This window comes from Apostichopus japonicus, chromosome 14 (genome assembly GCF_037975245.1).
Source record: "Apostichopus japonicus isolate 1M-3 chromosome 14, ASM3797524v1, whole genome shotgun sequence".
Lineage (NCBI taxonomy): Eukaryota > Metazoa > Echinodermata > Holothuroidea > Aspidochirotida > Stichopodidae > Apostichopus > Apostichopus japonicus.
This window is the reverse complement of record NC_092574.1, coordinates 22,790,638-22,813,836: the sequence shown is the minus strand read 5'-3', so window position 1 is coordinate 22,813,836 and position 23,199 is coordinate 22,790,638. Positions and strand designations below refer to the sequence as shown.

General features: G+C 34.9%; 2 protein-coding genes across 5 annotated transcripts in view; both read left to right on the top strand.

Annotated features, from left to right (window-relative positions):
• LOC139980309 (RING finger protein 150-like) overlaps positions 1-9,707 on the top strand; it is a 54,788-nt gene extending 45,081 nt beyond the window's left edge. The window contains exons 6-7 of the mRNA XM_071991878.1: positions 83-350; positions 2,280-9,707. Of these exons, the coding sequence (XP_071847979.1) occupies positions 83-350; positions 2,280-2,389 (378 nt within the window). The 3' untranslated portion in view covers positions 2,390-9,707. The remainder of the gene's footprint in view (positions 1-82; positions 351-2,279) is intronic.
• Positions 9,708-10,561: 854 nt separating this feature from the next.
• Positions 10,562-23,199, top strand: part of LOC139980308 (cilia- and flagella-associated protein 337-like) — a 40,952-nt gene continuing 28,314 nt past the window's right edge. The window contains exons 1-7 of one of the 4 annotated variants that reach the window (XM_071991876.1): positions 10,562-11,369; positions 13,525-13,768; positions 17,473-17,589; positions 19,810-19,863; positions 20,519-20,602; positions 21,624-21,689; positions 22,283-22,453. In XM_071991876.1, coding sequence (XP_071847977.1) covers positions 13,526-13,768; positions 17,473-17,589; positions 19,810-19,863; positions 20,519-20,602; positions 21,624-21,689; positions 22,283-22,453 — 735 coding nt within the window. In that variant the 5' untranslated portion in view covers positions 10,562-11,369; position 13,525. Of the gene's footprint in view, positions 11,370-11,482; positions 11,657-13,524; positions 13,769-16,687; positions 16,858-17,472; positions 17,590-19,809; positions 19,864-20,518; positions 20,603-21,623; positions 21,690-22,282; positions 22,454-23,199 lie in introns of those variants that run through there. The other 3 variants (XM_071991874.1, XM_071991875.1, XM_071991877.1) reach the window with 3 other exon arrangements.

Genomic DNA, 23,199 nt, shown 5'->3' with positions numbered 1-23,199 from the left:
TGCATTTGAGCTTGTTGGGGCACTCTTGTACTTAATTACGATGTTCCTCATTTCTTTCATTGTGGTTTTCTACTTTTCTTAGACTCTTCCACCTCAACTCAGTGAAGAGGCATTGTACGCCCTAGAACTTAGCCAACTAATGTTTGGAGCCGGTTTGGATGATGAACCAGCAACCGACCTGGACTACAGGTATAACGAAGTAGAGACCGTAAGGATACCTCTGACGAACCATATAACTCTACCGCGTGGCAATATCGTTCAGATTGTCATGGTGTCTACGCCAGACGGATCAGAATCACATGAGAATGACTTCCAGGTTGCAGAGACAAATCAGGCTAGTACTAATGAAGGTAAATAAAATATAAATATTAATAGAAAAAAATGAAACAGCATACATGCTCTGAAATTACAAACGTCGAGAAAATGTCACAATGATTAGGAAGATTACAATATCTACTCGTGACGAACCGATGTTCTTTCAGTCTCAGATGTCATGTGAAGTAAAAAATTAAGTTCCACAGTGTACACATCCAGTGATATTCTAGATTGTGATGTTTGTTTATGAGGAAGTCTCGCCATGGTTGTTCCTCAAACCCATGTGTTAGCTGTGAATGAACACTGTACAGTCATAGTCATTTTTACTACAGGTCCTTCATCAAGGATTGTCAAGTAACTTCCTCATCGGAGAAATGATATTGTGCCACAGTATATTATGACCTCTCTTGTCCAATACTTGGGGAAGGTGCAATGAATTTTGTTCACTGAAGCTTTGGTAAAATGATCTTGCTATTGAAAGAATTGAAATTTAATGTAAATATTGAATTTCACTTCTCCAAAAGAAACAACAAATTCTTATAGTTGGGTGGCAGGTGCAGCTTAATATTGTTTTTTGCTAGGTCAAAGGTCATTTGAGATTGGCAACAGTCAAAATATGAAAACCTTGTAAACATATGAAAACCATAATAAAAGCATATTTGTTGTATAGACTTCCCCACCTTTGCACCTCTGTTTGCTATTGATTTTTGGTGGAAGTTAAGGTCTTATTTTGAAGTTGTTATGATAAAAATATAGGAATGATTCCATCCTTCCTTTCTGTTAGAAGTTCAGTGTTCAAATTTTCAACTGTGTTTATTTATAAACAAAACAAAATAAAGAAAAAGAAAGAATATTTTAATTCTGTTCACCATTTGCAAATAGCTGTTTGTTGCAGAATGCTGATGCTCTCGTGCTCGGAGACATTAACACACCATGTTTTTCACACGGTCAGTTTTCGGCAAGGACATGTTAGAAATCTTATCTATTGTATCTCATGTGGTCTAATAAAATGTTAGGGTCAATGCTGACTCTGTAATGTACCGGCTGATCTTATAGACAATGGTTTTGTAAGCAAGTTTCCAAATATTTCTGATCAATTTCAATAAAGCCATGTAGTTAGCTAGTATTCATTCATTGATATAACACTTGTTCAAGAGGCTCGTGACAAATTGATTTGTCAGCTCTAAGTCCAAGGCGAGACGAATATTTTGTACTGGATATTGGAAACTTTTGGTGCAAGAAGTAGATTTGGTGCAATCCATATGAGTAGTTTAATTGGGTTGTTGCTACACATGAGTATAACAATTAACTTTGCAAATTGTCAAGGCAGCTAAATGACTGTAGAATGTTTTGGTTAAATTGTTTATTCTTGGGACAGATTTAACTCGTTCACTCCATCAGCCTGTTAGCTGAGTGACATAGTTTTACATCACAAAGCGTTAAGAAATTAGGACAACATAAACGATTAATATCGAAGAATTAATCTCATCCATAAGAGAAGTGAGAAAGGAAGATTGTTAACATCCACAAAGTTTTAAAGTTGGACATCTTGAAAACTAGAAACTAGATATCTAGAAAGATGACCACCTGCTTCAAAAAAGAATCGTCTGTTTTGTTGGACTGAGATATATCAGGATTAAACTTACCCCTAAATTCCAATTTTTTTTTTTTTTTGGACTTTATTGACAACTCTGTTCTGATTCTTTTGTGCACACAATGTAAGTTTTGGTTTTGTATATCATGATATCGTGGTAGATCTTCCATCGAAATGTTGAAATATGGGATCCGATCGGGCTTTACTTATCGGAAGTTATCGCCGATGTTATAAGAACATAAAGTTATGATACTATACTCATATCTTAACCACATGACAAAGAGACGTCACAAAGCAGGCAAACGGGTCAAACAAGCAACGTTTTACTGAAATAACTTCTCTTTCACAATTTCTTTTTCCCTTTCGTTAGGAAACTCTGACAATCCTTCGACGACCACTACAGTTGAGTTGCACAGAGACCAACAACAGACATCAGAGCCCACAGAAGAGAACCCACTGATACCCCAAACCAGCGTGTAGTTGGATATTTTCACACCGAGCGTTGGTGCTTGTCTTGCCATATTTGCAGTTCTCTCGATCGTTTTACAAATGGGAAGAGAAAAGAGAGAAAAAAAAAACCTCATTGCAGGAAAATGAGTGGTATTTATGAAAAACAAACAATTGATGGAGAGATGTATAGTGGAAATGAACACCACAAGGAGGCAACTGGAGTCGTCCCCCTCCACCCCCCGCCTCTACCCCCCGCCTCCACCCGCCCGGCTCCAGCTTTAACCCTTAGTCCTTTAAGCATACCCGTTGTACTTGAATTTATCTGTGAATATTCTCCAGTTATGAGTTACCAGAAAATTGATTTCATGCTCCTTTGCAAAGTGCTTTCATGCCAATGTTTGAGGTCCGAAGTTTTGGGCCAAGTAATACTAGAACTTTAGATATATATGGATATATTATAATATGTTAATTTCACTGCTTAGGAAAGTTTTTCATTTTTCACTGCTCTCCAGGATTTTGACCATGTTCTTTTATCAGTGGTGAAGTAAACCTTGTGTAATTTATACACCAATTTGTACAAATTTTCGTTTTCTTCTCTACTATCAAAATTTGTGCTCTTTTGCCTTTCCTTACCTGTCATGTTAACGCCGGTGGTTAACTATCCTACCTTATACAGGAAGTGTTAGCTCAGTGGTTAAAGCCCGTGCCTTTCAATCATAAGGTCCCGAGTTTGAGTCACTCCAAGATTAATGTATGTCGTCCAGTTACAGAGTTGTTGACAATTGACAATTCATAATCATAGACGATAAATATGAATGTAAGAGACTGACTTCGGTCAGCTTGCAGCTTTGATAAGCCAATGATGGCTTCTTCGCGAGTTCCTGCTTGCAGGAGGATCTAAAATACATACATTTTGAGGTAATGCTAATATACTGTAGACAACACTGGTCAAAAAAACAAAAACACAAAAACAAAATTGTAAAGATATTTACAAATTAGAAATATTTTTAATTATCTGTTTAATTTTTTTTTTCCAAACACATAGCTTTGCACAGGATAGTGTCCACACAAGATCCTGACGCGGCATAGAATTTCACTTTACAGGAAGGTCGTAACTTATGTATGAAATATTTGGAATATTTTTCAACATATCATTTACACTAACATCCTGCTGCTCTTGTTTCCATTTTTGTCTTTGTCGATTGAACGAATTAAGCCAGTAGAATCAAAATAGATCTCTTTTCTCATGGGTTACAAGAGCCAGTTTCATTTGAGAAAAGTGGATAAAAATTGCCAGTTCTAAAGTCAAGAAAATAACTTTGCTCTTTGATTATATATTTGTTGATTGAAAGAACTTTCAACCATAACCAATTTATTCTTCCTACTTCGAAGACCTGGATGGATACAATAAATTTGAAGATATTTTTTTCTTTGAGATCTATAGGTGTGGTTGAATAATACTTCTCTGAAAACTTAAGAATATGTCATTTTTACAGAAAAATCTGAATTTGTCTTGATTAAAAATGTACAAATTTAATTCTTTTTGTACAATTTTGTTTTGCAAATTTAGCCTTTCTTAGTTAAGTTTATTCTCCAATTGAGATTTCAAAAAGAAGAAAAATGGAGCCTTATTTTATATGTTTTTTCTTCTTCTTCTTTCGCAACAATTGAGATCGGCTGCCTTAGAAGAATTAATTTTTCCTAATGTCATGCAAGTTACTGATTTGAGGTTGAAGAGTTGAGTTGACCATTCTTGACAAAGTAACTTCATTTTTCACCAAATATTGATAGAGGAACAAGTAACCAATTAGATCAAAGCTAACCTCTTTGTTTATTTTCATAATTACAACCTTTTTTCAATCGTTTTTGCTAGTAACAAGAAGAGAGACATTTGCAAATTTTGTAAATCTTGTAAGTTTTTAAGGCGGCTAATTTGGTTCATTTTGATACATTTTGAATGTTGTTCGATAAGAAAAAATAATAAGTGTTTCCGCCATTCACTTGACTGGTGAATCTTATTTTACATAATGAACAGGACATTTAATTTTTTTTTACATTTGTTGCATATTCATAGGAAAAGTGTGGAAGCCCAAAAATTGCTCGAGAATGACATTAATTTGATTGACATTAATGACAGAAAAACATTAATTTGACAGAAATTAATTTGATATAATATAGGGCCTGGTGTTTTGATCCTAGCAGGATCTTCTTCATGGGCAAACTGAAACAAAAAACAGATTGAGAACTTATTTAACAACTAGAGACAGATGGATGGACAACTGATTTGAACCTTAAAACAATGAATAGAGTAAAATTTGACGGAACAAAGGGCAGTAAGATGAAAGCAAAGGGGCTAAACATATCTTTAGCAGTGAATGAGTAGTTTGTTAACAAGTTATTCCCTGTTTGAAAAGACATTTTACTCGCCTATTAATATTCATATGGTTAAAATAATATCAAAGACATTGTCTTCCTTTGATCAGTCGCAATATTGTTGGGAATATTATCCTGAAGGTTTGCTAAACTTGCTGCTTTAAGATAAATCATTGAGCATATGAAGTGCTTTCACACGATTGAACATTTGAAATACTGGGAAAACTCTTGTCCGGTTTCTTCATTACTCCTTCAATTTTGGGTAGATGCTTTTTGTTAATGAGGTTGTTATTGAAAAGTTGGGAATTTGTTTGTAAATGTTTACTCCATTCTTAAACAAAGCATTTCTTGCACCTTAAATAAGTAAGAGAGCATTTGTACACGTCTTCTTCAAATATCTTTCGATCATGTTAATCAAGGTTTATCAAACTATCCTGTCATCGAAGCGTCTGTTTAATCTTTCAAAACTATTTATGACTGATTCCAATGTTGATTGAACACAGATGAAAGTTTGCTGTGGCAGAATACTTCACATAAAATGTGACAAACTTTTTAATTTCTTGTAAACATTGGACAGCTTGTCAAAGAATTGCTTTATTAATCAAATCGTCTGATTGGCAGTTCTGAGTGATAGACAAACTCAAGCAAAATTCTTTATTTGTAAAATCTATATTTATTGGCATATATATGTATATATATACGTATGTATATATATACGTATGTATATATATAGTATGTATGTATATATATATATACATATATATGTGTATATATATATGTAAATATAAATAATATGGAATACCTAAGTCTCATTTGAAAAATAGAGTGAGTTGACAATTTACTAGTTACAGGACAATTTTTGTAAATATCCTCTCAATTAAGGAAAATTAAAAAGTAAAGAATAAATTCTGATGGTCTTGGTGATACATTGCTTAGATATGTTTGATTGCAAACAAGGGAAAATCAGAACGTCCCCTTAGAAGAAAAGTGTGTGTGTGTATGGGGCTGGGTTAGTTGGTCAGTTTATACATTGCATATTGAAGGTCATCAGTATTGGCTTCAAATTTTATCATACTTTCATCATCAAAAATGTTTTGCAAAAGTTCTTTGATTAGTCACAGATATTAATGAGTGTTCAGTAAGCCAATTAAATATTTCAGTGAGGAGAAAATACTTAGAGGAGTGTCAGTAAAATGCTTGTAAAAGTTTGTTCATGAGAAGCCATTATTACTTGACCTTCTAGCAATATTAATTGCCAACTCTTATGACCTTTAAAAAACCAGGAGTTGGTTTCTGTGTCCTCAATGACTTCGCTACTTTAACTTGATGACGTAGATCGTATTACGTCCGTGCTCTATTCTTTGTACTATCAAAGCAAACATGATTATGCAACATTTTCACAAATTCTACATCTCTTGGTTAGTTAAAATACATTTTTGGTTGGTCAAAGAATACCATGTTCGGATTGTCTTTAATGTTTAGGATGTGTTCCATATGAATAGCAAGATAGCAATTTTTATTGCTTCCACTCGGGTAGAAAAACTTTGCAGTTGTTCTCTTGTGCTTTAAAGCAGTTGTTCTTGCGTCTAAGATCACAACTACACTTTAGATCAAGGTGTCTCATTATTTACATTATTCAGGACATATGACATATTCTAAAAAAAAACATGCTTTTGAACTCTTTAAGTGAAATCTGTAACTATTAACAACAACAATTTGTCAAGTAATGGTACACCTTCTTTACTTAAAGCTTAACCTACTTTGCATCTTAGAATCTGGGTGGTATTATATTTTATTAAACCTAACCCAAATTGCACCATTTTTTGGAGAAAGAGATTTGTAAATTTTGAAAATAAAATGCAACTATTGTTTGAATACTCTTCTACGCTAATAACTGTAACATTTATACCAGGATTGATATAATTTATATAGAAGATACTAATTCTAGGCAGCTACGTTTACTCGTCATTATCATTATTATTATTACTATTATGATTATTATTATCATTATTATGATCATATTTGACAAATTCACTTCTTTCATCTTTCCATATCTCATAGCAACTGTTTTGTGGGGAGGGGGGGGGGTTGTGTTTTGATTAGTTGTACTGTGGGGAAATTAGGTGCACCAAGGCATTGTGGTGATATTTTACACGTATTGATTATTTTTGTATGATTATATGCACAATTGGGGATTTAATTTAAGTTGCAACTTTTCATATTATATTGAGGTGAATATCAAAGATTTTGTGTCAGTACGTTCAGTTGATGCCAGCCTATGAAATGAGTTTGGAGTGGTTTTGAAATTTGCCATTTTCTCTTGATATTTATGTTTGCCTTTAATGATTTATCAATCCTTATTCTTTAGTTTGTAATTTTTTTTGGTGTGTGTGTTTGTAAATATCACAGCAATTAATTTGAAGAATTATGAATCAGTTCGGTCATGGTTTTATTTGATTTTCTTACAGGTTCCATTTTCATGTTAATAATGCAATATAGTGTTGAAATGGGGGAAAAAAATGGAACACCCATTCTTCTGTACTCTTGTCCTTAAATAATCAAAAATTAATTTGAATGGATTTAAAATATGATGTTATAGATGCACAACTTCAAATTTTGGCTGAAATTTTTTACTTTGAAGATAGATGTTAAAAACAATTTTTGGTTTCAGTGTGCATGTATGACATCACATCCTCTTGTTTTCAAGTTCCTTTTCGGTACAAAAATGTGTTTGGCATATTTTAATTGTATGCAAATTTTGAACAACATACTAAAGACTATTTGCCTCTCTCACAGGCTAAACATAAGTAACCTCTGAACTTATCTCTTATTTTTTCAAATAGCTTTGACACAGAAAATACCAAATTTATGTCTACAGATGCCATTTGTGGTAACTGTCTATGTTCTATATGTAATTAGTGTGTACAGTCTGTCCTCTGTCTTTAATCTCATCAAGTTTCTGTTAGATATTGGCTGTACAGTTTTGTAAGATATCCGCTGTACATTTTTGTGCTAAACGGTTTGCTTTATTCTGTTTAATTGATCCTTTTCGTAAGTAGTCGTGGTCCTTAAAATTACCATTTTTCATCTCGACGGACAGCGATGCAAACTCAGAGAGGAATTTTTCTTACTCACTCTGCTTTCTGCTGCTTGTATCTAATCCTTATCAATGTTTGAGTACTTTCCAGGTAGTTTTCAAAAAATCTACCAAAAATCCAGTTGAGCCTATTTATTTATCTGTCAGTGTCGATTCACAAAGACAAAAGCGTTTTTTATTTTTCTTCCCTAACCTGCAAAGAAATTGTAAGGTCTGCTGTTGCGTTCACTGAGAGAGAGTCAGAAAGAAAGGAACAGTACTATAAGAGTATCAGGAATATGCCACTGTTATTACTTATGGGAATACTCACTGTTGGATAAACTTTCATAAAGCCACTAAATAAGAAGAAAACTCATAGGGTAAACACATTTATTTTCTTTTTTGTTCTTTTGATTTTGTTTTGTGTTGTTATATTAGCATGTCCTGCATTTTCTTTGTTGAATTATGCAATGTAAAACATACAGATATACATACATGGTACACTTACTTAACTCTTTATAACTTCGTTGACCCAGTGATATGTATGTACCCAACAATAAACAGTTGATATAAAACACTGAATTTGCACAAGTGTTTACCCGAATGAGTAGTCATGAATACAAACTATGGCATACACCAAAATTGACTTCAAATATTCTATTTTGTAATGTGACAAGGCTTTGTTGGGATTTGTAACCACGGAGATATTACACATGATATGTCGCATGATATATTTTATGTTCCCCATGATGATGAACCAAGTATGCCTGAAGTTTCCATATTTGGTGCTTAATGCTCCAAGTCGGTTGAAATTACAGGATCTTGAAATGGCAAAGAACATTGTTATCAGTTACCTGTGAATTATTTGCATAATGTAAATAATGACAAAAACCCATGAGAAGAGTATAATGTCCCTGTTTCACTAGCTGTGTTCATCATGATTATGCCTTTGTTAACAAAGCACCTAAGTTACACTATGAAGTATGGGTGATTTCAAGTTTCATTTGCATCTTGTAGGTAGATTAATTCTTAATCTCTTGGGATTCTTTAACGATTGATTCTTAATCTATGATTAAAAAATGGTTAATATCTTAAAATTTGGTGTTTTTCACTTTACATCTCTAACCTTGAAATTTTTTTTAGGTTTGTATGTTACTTTGGTTGTCTCATCTAGCAAACAGGGTTTAGAATATCCTATTAAGCAATGCACCCTACTAAATGTCTCTTTTAATGTTGTTGGTGTTTTTCATTCTAGTCATGGGGGTGGGGGAAAGGTTTTTAGTCAATTTAAGAAGCTTTCTCTCTGTGGTGTTTTGTTTATTAGCCACCTCCAGTCATGCTTTAAAAGAGTTGAATATTCTTGAGGTTAAAAAGAATTGTAGGTTTTGACAGATTGCTTATCACAAACACGTGGTTTATATTAGCTGTGATCATTTGGAATAGTGGCATAACTGGTTAGAAGTAAGTGCTGCAGGAATGACAGCCTATTTTGCAGGTTGGACTATGTTATATTAAAGACGGTGGAGCTTGGTTGAATTTTCTCTCATGGTTTTGTTGTATTTCTTCCTACTTTACAAAGAGAAATAGGAAAGATTTCAAGATAAATATCAGTTTCAAAGTGATCAGATTGGCTGTGACGTTTATTTCTTTTTTCTTTCCTTTTTCCCAAGTACAGTTTATATTTAGTAACTTGTGACAGGACACACCAAACATTAAAGTTGATGTTACATTATCATTGTTAAGTCCTTTGTGTTTTGTGTATGAATTAACTGTTGTTGTTATGTTATTATTAAATGTTTGAATTGCCTGGAACCAAGTGAACAAATAAATGTTACTTGTTACACTATTGATTAACATTTCACTTAAAAAAAAAATAAAGACAAAACAAACAAAAATTAATTACCTTATTTTTGTGTCCATTCATTTTGTCACGTTTCTGTGTTTTAAAATGTTGAATGCTCCAAACCAATAACTTATTATATAACTACCTTAGGATTTACCTGAGTTAAACGAAAAGAAAATTTACAAAGCATAGAGAACTAAAAACAAACAATAGGAAGTAATTGGCTCATGGAAATTATTTTAGGAAAGTTAAATATTTACCAATACCCCTGGTGCCATCCCCTTCCCCTTTCTCTAGAAAGTGTAAGCATATCTGTGAATATCATTGTCATATCTTTGAATTAACACCATTGCTGAAGAAGCTGAGTAACACAATAGATCAAGAAAGCCTTCATTAATGTATTTGGTTCACAGGCATGTCCACCACGTGAAATCTGTTAACAAGTCCTACAGTAGAAAAGTGAAAAGACTTCCTGTGAGATGTGAAAAATACGAATTTTAACCTCATCTGTGTCCTCTCTCCCACCTTAAAGTCTGTATGCTGCATCTCCTATCACATATATTGCATTCTCATGAAATCCCCACCCCCCCCTCCACAACCTCATGATGCACAGTTGTTAACCCTCACCCACCGTTGTCAAATCCACCAAGGAATCCCCCATGTATGCACTGCAGGTCAACTATTTATTCCACATGCTCAAACCCTAAAAATTCCAATAAATTCCCATGCAAGCCACATGTCTAGAAACCTGCTGTAGATGATGCTCTGATTGCCGACTCCACAACCCCCCCCCCCCCCCTTGTGAAGATTTCTATAATGCAGTATATATAACTAATTATCAATTTTTTTCTTGTGACCGCGTCACTTCATTTCAGGGAGAGTGGGGGGGGGGGGCATCATAAACAGCAAAGACGGGAAACATGTCGAAATAAAACCTAGGTGACGTTTATGCCTACGTGCATTTGTTGCGCAGAACACAATTTGCTAAATATCACACAGCATGCTTCATAAATGAGTTTTGCTACCTTCTCATCATATCTACATAAAAATTGCTTCTTGCAACACTTTTATGTTGAGCACGTTTGTACCTATAATTTCTAATAATGAAAAATATTCGTTAACACCAGCAAAAGAAAATAAATCGATGCACGTTCGCAGCATGTTGTCCTTTTACACTGTACTAAGCAGATGTAAGGTACATTATGCATGCGAACGGAAATCACTCACTGTACATGTGTTACTGCCCGACATGTACAAGTCAGTGCAAACATCACCATGACAACCAGACGCTGATTGTTATTATAATTGATTGTGCTGACAAAAATCACGGATATTACCACTGTTTACTGTGGGATCGTACCTATACGTGACCCAAAGGGTTCCTGATGAGTACAAACCAAGATGAAAGAAGAAAACATTTCAAAACACTAGGATATATGTGGCAAGGGAAGTGAAAACTAGTTCGCATAACCTGTTTGAGAAGTCAAAATGGAAACTGTGTCCTTGGTCAATATGAACACAAGATCAATTTAGGATTCCGTGATTTTCCATGCTCAGATCTATCGTATACTACCACTGCACTAACTTGGATAATTTTGTACCGAGTAGAAAACGACGTTGTTACAAATCTGTGGTATCAATATAAACTCTATTTAACGTAACGCCCTATGAACAAATCTCATATGACCGAAGGACAAATAAAAGCATATTAACTGAAGGTAAGACTAACTAACCTAACGTTAGGCTTAATGATAATCTTGAGCAATTAAGTTTCTAACTGATGCACACAGTATAGGCTAGGCATAACTTACGCCAAGGCCGCATGCCGTTATTGGAATTGGAGATCTGGCCATGGACTCGTGGGCAAGATGTTTCATCATTGTACTAACAATAGTTCGTGTGAACCCCTGGTTAGGCATGGACTAGGATGACCATATTTTATTCCAGGATATCTTGGGACATGATCTTGATTCCCCTTCTACACAATTCACATAGACATAACTTGGTCAGTACCTAGCTATAGGCCTAGCCCACACTGTATGTTTACAAGGAGGTTGGCACTTGAGGATCTTTTTAGTGTTATCATGGTTTTATGTTCCAGGATATGCCCAAGTTTAACATGCCTCATCCAGAAACAAGTATTTTGTTTAAAGGGAGTGAAGACTTGTGTACAAACAAACGTCTGATGCCGGTAATCTGACCTAGTTTCGAATGAGGTGTAACAGAAGTGTTAGACACCACCATCAATCCCAGAAAATACACACTCAGCTTGCTACCGTCGGTAATTAGACACTAGTGTACAGTCAATACATGCAGCCACGGTCAATACCCACAACACAGTGTACATAGCAGCAATGGACATCTCAGATCCAGATAAAAGATAACAAGGTATCACGTTTCATTACTGTCTGCAATTTGTAGTGACAAGAAAAACACTTGCAAGCAACGGAAAGGCACACGGTTTGGGGCGAGTCTTCATTGCCTTTAAGATAAAATTCCAATGTCAAAAAAGCAACTACAAAGTGGAAGTCTCATATTTCATCACTTAGTGCAATGTGATACTTTTCATGTGAATTTCAGGCTATCAAACTATTCAGTGATCTTGGTTGGCTTTGTCTGTGAGCCATGAATGAACTTCACATTTGTTGTTGTAAGCGATCACAGCATAATTAGCTGTTTCTCTGAATAGTACTTAGGCTAAAGAGCTAAAAATCAGACAGCACAGAACTAATGACATTACTGAAATAAATCATGACAGCAACAAATTGCAATAATGATTTGATGTTGTCTAAGAATTGGCCTATTAGTTATCTGTGGACAAAACAGAGACCACTTCCTCCTTGTCATCTTGTAAATACTGCTAGCCTACAGTACAGTAGGCCCTTGCCTAGGCTAGCCATATTTTCTTAGGCACAGTTTTAAAGAAATATATTTCAAATCTTTATTGTTCATGATTAATTTAGATAAAGAATATGACAATTGCACCAGAGATTTGGACTGCCATCAACAACATCATTTCTTGGATAGTATGTTTTGCTACTAAAAATTGTGTATCTATAGGCTATAGTGTATTAATCACCTTAAGCGCTTTAAGCATTGTAATCGGCTCTGAGTGTTTGTGTCTTCAGTTTTTTTTCTTCTACTATTCATAGGGTCTTTGATGGGGACTTGAGGGTACCTCCTGATCCCTTTATTCTTCTAAACTAAACTAATCACCAAGGGCCATGAATTTCCAACATTTTTTGTTCTAGACTTCCCAAAATTAGCACTAATTATTGTTTTGATCCTTATAGCAAACATGTTGTATGTCATCCAGGTGGTTAACCTTACCTTTAAATATGTCCATCCAGCAAGTTGGTTATCCAACAAGGTGAATGTATTTGGTAGGGTATAGAATATTGGGAATTGGATTGTTGGTTGAATCTACTCTACACTGGCTAGAATGATCATTGTATGTCGTTCAATAGTGTGGTTTAATGTGTTACTGATACATTCTTATCTTGTGTGTTACCTGTGAAGTGACTTTATGTGAAAGAATGTATGGTACGGTACCCATGGCAATGTTTATAAGGATTTTTCCTGATCTTTACATTTTGGGTTGGCTCAACATCAAATTTGGTCGTCTCAAAGTATGTATCAAATTAGCAAAGAATGATCAATTATTTGCACTCTGTACATAGCAGAATAGTGTAGGTTTGGTGAATAGATCACTAGCTTTGGGCCAGTAAAACTCTCCTTCAGTTGGATCATAGGCCTACCACTGAACTGTATCAGTCTAGCAATTAGATTTGAATATTAAAAAGTCTGCTAACTGAGACATTCGCAAATTTGTAAGCATAAAAAGTATTGTAGTAAATTTATCTCTTTTGACAGGATGGCACCAGTGAGGAGGCCTGGTAGGCCAATTCGACCAGCTTCTGCTACAGCTAAACTTCAGTCTAATGTCCAGGGTGGTGGTGGGTTGGATGAGGGCAGGCCAGCAACAGCCGTAGCCGGTCTTCATGGTCACGGCCACCCCCCTGGGCCCTCGGGAGATCAAGGAGGAAGGAGCAGTAGTCAAGCTGCCAAACCATCATCAAGACTCTTTGGAAGACAAACTGAGGATGAATTTTTCAAGGTATAGTACCATATAGTTTGATACTGTTAATATTAACTACTATTACTCAGAAGAAAAAATTTCAATTTATTTTCATGGGCGGAACCAGGTTTTTTATATTAATTAGCGTTGTGGCCCTGGGGTTGTTGAAGCCAACACCCAACGTATAGGGTCTCATGGTCCCCCCCCCCCCCACGAAAGAAACTTGAGATGTCAAATGGTGCATTCTTGAGGCATTGTTAGCCTCGAAATTAGGTCTATATTAAAAATTAACTTGTGTTAATAACTACTTTTGAATTTTTGTTTGAGGTTGCACCTTCCTCCCTCCCCCCCCCTTCCCTGCATAGATCTGCTACATGAGGTTACTCATGCACAGAGCATTCTAAAATGCATGTTACTCTGTTGTATTGCAGACAGAATCTTACAACAAGTCATTAGAAATCATAAGCAAAGCTTATGTTTAAGTGTGACCTTTACTTTGACAGCAAACTTGAGTTTGAATTTACTAAGTTCTGAAGTGTATGTATATGCAAGTAAGCATATATATTTGGCAAGCTCACGGAGTCCTTTCTGGTCATTTCATGTAACACGGTTTATTAGTCTTCCATCCGTTAGTCATTTGGGAGGTGATTGGTATTACTCACAAACAATCAGCTCTGATCTATAAGGAATGAGACAAAATTGTACATGGGACTTATCACATTTATTCCAATCTCAATATCCTTCAAGTTCATAATGTTAATAGTTCAATCCTGCACGAATTATATGGTAAGTGTATCTAGCGTTATGACAGTCAATGAAATCTCATTAAACACACACACTGCTCTTTTCCTGAGATTTTGACTATTTTTGCATCATTTTATTTATTCAAAGGATATCTACATAAACCTACATAAATTTTAAGACTGCCATGTTTTTCTTCCAGATTGACCTTGTTTTGAGAGTGGAAAACTCATGAATGTTTGTTTACTGTTAAGATTAAAAATTTGTAAACCAAAGAGAGGATGGTCACTGTGCATTAATAATGATAATAATAAATGAGACTTATATAGCGCCAAATCAGTAGACAAAGTCACTGCTCAAGGCCCTTTACACAGAAAGCAGATTAATTTACAAAAGAACAAGTGAAAAGATGGGTCTTAAGTAGACTTTTGAATGTAGAAAGTTTAGAGCATGTTCGAATGTGATCTGGTAACTTGTTCCAGAGATAAAAGCCAGAGTATTCGAAGCTTCTGTAACCATAGGTCTTCAAGCGTGGTTTAGGAACAGTTAATTACAGTTTGTTGTGAAAAGCTTCAATTCAGAGGTACCTGTAACATGTTAAATAACACATTTTCAAATGCTTGCAGCAAATGCAGAATTTGCCTTCTGAAATGTATTCTTTCATGTTTCTCTACCAATATTTGGATTTGAAGTTTTGAAACATGCTACAAGGCTGGTTGTCATACATGTACGAGGTGGTCATTCATCATATACACATATGCGCATGAATTTGTTTCTTTGCATGAAAATTTATCAACAGTGCCATCTACTGTTTTAGACTATAAAGTTAAAGTTTTATACCATCTGTAGTACAATTTGCATGTGAAGGCTGTTTTATCGTAGGCCAAGTTGGGCGAAATTAAAAACGCTTAGAACTTCCACAAAACAAATACTAGCGGCTAAATAAGGCCTCTAGGGATTTTGTATCGGTGAGCTCTTTCATTCTTCAAGGTTATATAAATGATTAAGGTTATATAAAACAATTTAGGGGTTTCGTCTAGAATGTCCATGAAAGATTGATTTTTATGTAAAAAAAGAATAAATTTAATAAAAATGCTTTCCAGAAAAAATTGTAGTGTGGAGTTCACTGTAAGTCATAACAAAATCAAAATGTTTGAGACATAATGTACCTGCTGTGCAATATATTGTATATTAACTAATATCTGGAACTTATTTTATAGGATAAAAGAATAAGAAAAAAAATTAGAAATGTATCTGAATTTATAGAATGGAATTTGAAATCAATAATTTGATTTTAAGACGGGAGACTGTTTGTGTAACTATTATAAGTGGCTGAAGTTTCTAGAAATTATTCAGGTTCATCAAATGTAATTAATAACCAAAGAAAGAAAGAAAAAAGTGAACAAGAAGGAGAATACCTAGCATCATGAAATGTTCACCCTTGAAATAACATTTTAAACTTTCTAACTTTCTCTTCATCTTCTGTTATCTCCCGCGCCCACACACCCCCCCCCCCAAACTCTCCCATCTCACAGTCTTTAAATTTGTAAATAGTGATCAGTTTACACCGTCTGATGTGCCATTCTTATTGGTTCGGAAATCTGGTTTACCTACAGGTGCTTTATTGTTTGTTGTTTTGACTGAGGGAGGGGGGGAGGGGAACAATTATCAATTCTATCTGGTGTAATATTTAGTGATCATCCTGTTTAGCTTGTGATGACAACTTCTACTTCTATTTTAAAGTAGCATTTTTTTTTTTAAAGTAAAGTGAAGAATTTATCTGGTATTGCATTGCAAAATGGAAAACAAAATAGTCGGTTTTGAACTTCATAAATTTTCACTGTTTATGAGAAGTAAAATTCATAAACCTGAAAAATGCAAGACAGTGTTTATTTATACTAAAAACGATTCCCTGAATGACATATGCCAGTATCAATTCTGGTTTTGTGAGTGAAATCAACAAATTGAAGTATAAAATTTATGAATGTAATGATCCAATAAATTCCATTTTTAATAGGTAATACATATCTGTGTCATCTTTCTTGCAATCATAAATCTGCCAAGTACCTTTCTGAGAAGCTGGATATCAAATTTCAACATTTATGACGTCTTTGTTCACCTGTAGGTAAAAGGTTGTTTATAAAAGGTTATTTTCGTTGCTAAGAGAGGCACTAAACAGAACAAAAAAAACTTGTCTAAAACATTAAACAACTGTGTTGACTGAGGTGGTATGCATTATTACACCAGGAGAAATTTCATTGAGTTGTGGTCTAGTTGTTAAACACTCATTTAATACTTTGCTACCAGAGTAAACATCTCTTTGGTCCTTTGATCAACACAGGCAGAAAAAAAAGCTGGTGATAAAGAAAGTCGGTTAATATTTTCAGGTTAGTTTCGTTAATTATGGTTGTTGTACATGCCGTAGGTATAAAAACGTACAGGTTGTATTGTTGTAGTACTTACCTACAGTAACCTGCAGTATATATGCCTGCTGGGTAAAACAAAGCTTGTGGTGATAAATGCACACCTAAAAACTGGGCATTTTGAAAGTCTCTTTCCAAATAAGCAACTTCAATATATTTAAAGCTCTACTATGGTAAGTAATGAATTATAATTCTATTTTTGTGTATCTACCAAACTGACCACTGCGTGGATGTTTGTGATTATGACTGAAAAATGAATTTCACTTCTCTTTGTTTTAACTTCTTATCAAACAATGGTTTCATTTATAAGCCTTTTCAAAGATGACTTGGTGTAATTATCCACATTTTTAGTTCTGATCAGTTATTGTCCTGAGAAACAGGAACAAATTTAACCTACCAATTAAAAGTCTAATATAATATCTAGTTAGGTGTTCAACTTGGAGATATTCACCTATATACTCCCCTACTATGTCTTATCAAACAGTTGCTTTACAGACGGAGACCCTGAAACTATAAGTTATGATTTCTTAAATATTATTATATTTAGTATTATGACGACTTCAATTGATGATATTGCAGGTAGATACCACAGCACAGAGAAGATTGACTCTTGGAGCTGTGGATGGTGTAGCAGAGAAGAGAGAAACTTTAGCGGGTCGAGCTCGGATTACACTGCAGTCTAGTCCCACGGTCAAGGTACTTTCAGGTCTCAATGATCAATTTAAAAAGAGACATTTATGAGTCACAGATTGGAGGTCTTGCCGGGTATTCTTTCATGTAGTGTGTCAAAGTAGTCAAAAAAGAAATAAAGGAATCTTGCGATTTTATATAACACAAATTTATAGAACTATGGTTACCTCTGTTTTATGACAAGTTTTAAAGAAGCAATTTGAGTTTGAGAAGAGATTTTGATGGTTCCCATGTGTGCTTATTCAACTGATGGTTTGTGTACTACCAACTTTTGCTCTTATAGTACATGAGAAAGAGATGTTGTTGCAAGATAAGTTTGTATTGGAAATATTTGATCTTTGGATACAAAGAGTTTTTAGATCTTTGGTTCAAAGGCTCTCGTTGAAAGAGTTGAAAATTCAAAGTACCGTAGAAGGTTTGATATACCTGTGTTTTCCTAAATAGTAATTGTCTTTCATGTTGGCGGACCATGCATCCTGATTAATAGGGTGAGCATTATGTCTGAAATGCAAATTCATTTTAGCCTAAGCCATACGACTAATAACCAACATTTGCCTAGAAAGATTCTGGTAAAAGTTTGGATAAGTTTAGGAAATTTTCCCTACAGGTACTGAACTGGTGTAAAGCTGTTTAATATGGGGCCATTTGGTATGTTGTATACCCTTCTTTGAAATCCAATATTTTCAAAATTCATTGTCCAAAGAAATATAGCAAAAATAACAAAGAATGACAGATATGAACATACAACGTAGGAAATGTGTATAGTATTTATGTTAAATAGAATAACAGTTTTGGATCAGTGTAACTCCCCTTCAGGTGGTTCATAGCCCCACTATTTTTGTTTTATTTTGGTAAATTCCCGAAGGGATGGAGGGTGCTACCAATTTATCATTTTGCTTATTTGGGGTTGTTTAGTTACAAGGCAATCCAAACGTCCAAAGATGACTGTGGTTGTCGGAAATTTGGACAACAGGACAACCAATCAAAATTTGACCCGCTTCACAAGTTATTAGCTTCTGAAGATACGAAGCAAACACCAAAATGCATCATTACATGCACCATACTCAGTGAATTAGTTTGTAGGGTCTGGACAGATCAATTATGGAAGGATATCATTAAAAGTCATCTGTGCTTGTAAAGTACAATAAAGGGAAACCTTTATATATATATAGCTTACAGGTTTCATCTGTTCTAGTCAGGAACACAATGAATATAAAAGTTCATTGATCCACTTAATGCTCTGTAACCTTAAGCCTTAATCCCTGAACAACAACCCCACCCTTTGAGAGTAATCTCTCGGAAGCCCTTGAGCAGTTGTTTATGTCACTTGGATTCAAACCATTCTTTACAGAGCTGGTTTGCCTCTTATTCTTGTTTGATCCTACTAAGGCTTTTCCTTGGTTTTCCAAAACAGCTCTTGTGTATCTGCACATCTTGAAAATTAATAAATACCCCCCCCCCCCCTTTTGTTTAGGCTAGTCCATTCAAGGATGTTGTTTTCAATAATAAATTGGAAAAGAAAATAGATTAAAAAGAAAAAAAAAGATTTTCTGACCATGATTAGTTGATCCTTGAAAAGTTGTATGTTTCTGCTGGAAAACTTGTAATCTGATTGTGCGTTATGCCATTGTAATACTTATATGTATTATGACTGAGAAACATGAAGATGACCAGCTGCTTCAGATGAACATGACTAGATGGCCTTGTTGAGAAGGACTGAAGTAGACGACTTAGGTAAAGGATGACTAGGTGACTAAGGTAAACATGACTTGAAGGCCCAGGTGAGAATGAGGTATATAATTAACTTTGTTATCATTGATTAGGTGACTCAGATTTAAACATGGCTACATGGCATTAGATGGGTATGAGGTGGGTTGACTAGGTGACTAAGATAAACATGACTAGAAGGCCCAGGTGAGAATGAGGTATGTACTTGACTTTGTTATCATTGATTAAGTGACTTAGATTTAAACATGGCTACATGGCATTAGATGAGTATGAGGTGGGTTGACTTAGGTAAGGATAACTAGGTGACTTAGGTGAGCACAATACTTGGAAACAGTTCAACTCATTTTTCTTCATTTTACTTCTTTTTTCCTCTGATTCACAGTTGTAGTTCACTGAAGTGAAAGTTCTTAAGTTAGATTTGTTTTTTCATTGTTTTCAGTTTCAGAAATACTATTTTTTTTTTTTTTGTTAATTAGTTTTTATTTCGTTTCATTACAGATTGAGGAGAAGATAAACCTGGAGCATCTCTTCAAGTTAAAAAAGTCATTTCAGGTAAAATTGAAAACTGATTTTGTAGGATTCTGTCAAAATTTGAAGGTTTTGCAATTTAAAATGTCATTGCTTTTATTAGTAAGTGGTTACCATTGGAAAGGAGAAGTTCTTGATTGAGCATGATGCCAACTCCAAGGTACAATTTCATGTAATTAATAAGTTAGTGATTACTAGTTTGCGGAAAGGGTCATCAAGGGGATTAGTTAATGGGGTTGGGGGGGGGGGTTCTTGACAATTACACAATGGGTAATTGTCAGTGATGTGCTTTGTTTTGAACATTGATGTTAGGGAGTGATGATTTTTTTTTTTTTTTTTACTTTATAAATAATTTTTATTTTGTAATGGATTTTTGGTAGAAATGAAGAAAATTGATAGAATTTTATACTATGCTAAAATTTAAATAGTAATTAATTATAGCATCAACTTGTTTAAAGTGTTCAATATTTGTAGCCTGTACATTATACAATTAGATGATCATTGTAAATATCACACAGCCTCACTGGATATATATATATATTTTTAAATAAGTTGTAAAATTGGTAAGAGATAAATTTGATGTGAAAGACGGCTTTATATTCATTCCTTTTATCTTCCAGGTTTGTTTGTTTTTTCCCATTTTATTTCTAATTTTGTATTTTTTTCTTTTTCATGACAGGCCCCTGATAAGGATGCGATGATGACTCTTGACTTAGAAGAATTCAAGAGAGTTCTTCGAAATTCTCTGGAGCTAAAGATGAAGGTACTGTAACCATGATAGCTTCATTTGTCACCCAGCGGTATTGTTGTATGAATAAGCATTTATTGTAATTTATGGTACGAAAGTCAGGCGATATCAAAAATGGAGCTTAATGGCAATGTAGCAATACCACAACATAATGTAAGGTGTTGGTATCTTACTTCACATAGATGGAATATCACTTTTACCAATATTAACCCTTCTTTAACTGTGTAAAACTCAGCAAGTCAAAAAAAGAAAACTTACACGATATCAACACCTATTGTCAAATGTTACAAAGAACCAGGCTCGTGCCATTTTAATAAGGTGACCAAGACGAAGTAGAGATAGCTGACATTTTAAATCATATTTCAATCAATGGAGTATTTTGCTTGTCTTCAATTATTAATTATATATAATATGTATATTACACTGGCTAGTAATATATATCCTGCTTGGATTAAACAGAGATGGGAAGGTTTTGACGGGCCTCTTATTTATCAAGCCAATCCTGTTATTTTTGCCTCTCATAAATTCCCAGATGTTTCGACGACATTTTGCCACAGCTGCCTGGCAGATGATATCCTAATATCTAGACACCCAGAATGATTTATACTAGCCCACAGGTGGGATGGATTCATCTGGGGGCAAATGTAGTAAAATTATCTGTTATGAAAGGGGAGGTCTTATGAAGGGTGCACCCTCAAATGTATAAAATATTTCTAAAGAATCTCATTTCTTTGCAGTGTTAATTGTTAATTAATATAGATACAATGATCTACATTTGGTGGGGACTCCCTCATCTGTTTATACCATTGGTCTACAATGTTTTGAGGTGTGAGTGAGGGGAGGGGGAGGGGGGGCTTGTCAATATTATCAAGCAGTTTCTTGGCACAATGTAATGATAATTGTATTAGACGAGGAATGAGGACATTATCTTCAATACGCTTTGAGATTGAAGATATTTCATGTGCCTCTGCCCAAATGCCATTACCCTCCGGCATTACTCGTCAGCATAATTATCTCTGTATCTTTGGCATTTTAGAATGATGAAGAAATCACAGAGCTATTTATGAAAATTGATTCCAGTTCTGATGGTGAGATTGGATGGGTAAGTTACTCAATTGCTTGTACAGCCTTACATAGTTTTCACTGCATATATAAATTTGTTTGCTTTCATCTGGGTGCATGCGTCAACTAATAAACCTCGTCCAGGTAGCTGTTCATGAAACCATCACTTATTCCTTTTCAAGTTTGCCTTTGATTCCCCGTTAAGTGTGTGTTCCTTCCAAGTGTGACTTGACAGAGTTTCCCTTCTCTTCTTACCCTTGGTTGATCACTTGATTAATTGGAAATGCAAAGTGCTCGATAGTTGACTCGACAATTACATAATAAGATCACTTGCACTGGTTCTTGATACAACATGTTGTGGCTGCTAGTCGTGGGTTACTCGGTTTCATGAAAGTAGTTCTAGAAATGTCAATCAATTGTCCCATGCTAACCTATGATTAAGATATCACTGATGGCGAGGAAGAACTAAGCCTTTAGGTAACTTAGCCTTATACTAGAGTACCACCAACTTGAGTACCTACAAGTACAATGCTTTAGGGCTAAACCACTTTAATGTCTTTTTCTGCCACACTTTCTTCACTGGGTATTTTTTTTTCCCCTTTATTTTTCCCCTTCTTCTTCTTCGTTTGACAGGACCAGTTTTGTACCTACATGCAGTTGGAATATGAAGAGAAAGAAGAGGCTTACCTTCGAATGAAACAAGTTGAACTTCACACCCCTGCAACGATCCTGAACTCCCCACATCGAGAAACAATACTCAAGATAACAAACATGTCAGATGGTACTTGTGTCACGGCCAGTCAAGTGAGTCTACTCAGATTAATTCAAAAACAAAGTCTGTCGTAGCAAAGGACAAAGGAGTTTATTGTGATATTGAAGGTTTTGTTGTTTAGTTTGTTTCCTAACTTGACAGTCCTTGTTTTGTTTATGTAGTTGCTGTTGTTGTTTTAGACCTTTAGTTGAGGCTCTACTCGTTCTTGTATTCTAACCACATGCCTGTACTTCTAATTGCCCTAATGGATTTGTGGACATACTCGTTGTCAGGGTGTTTTGGAATATAGTATACACTCCAGGCTACAGCAGGAATACCAATACAAGCAGAACTCCCTTGGTATCAGTATGAGTACAAGGCTATAAGCACGATTACAAGTACCTAATTTTGTAGTAGAAGTAGTATAGATGATTTTCAGATGCAACGAGTACGATTACGAATATAAATCTGTGCATTGTGGTGGGTACAAGTACAGGAAACTCTGCTACTAAGTCAAGTATTAGTACTAGGAATCACTACAAGTCTAATACTCTCTACTGTAAAATTAAGTACTCCTACTCTGGCTTCAATCCTGGTACTCATACTCATACTATTTGTACTCAAGCTGTTGTACTCATACTACACGTCTGTGTTGTTTGTATGGATGCAGACTTGCTGCTCTTTTGATATGCCCATACTGTAACTACTTGCTCTTTCATAGCCTACCATATATATAGTGTAATATAGCCAACCTTCATATAGCCTACATGTGGCGTAACTCAAAATTATTAAATTGCTA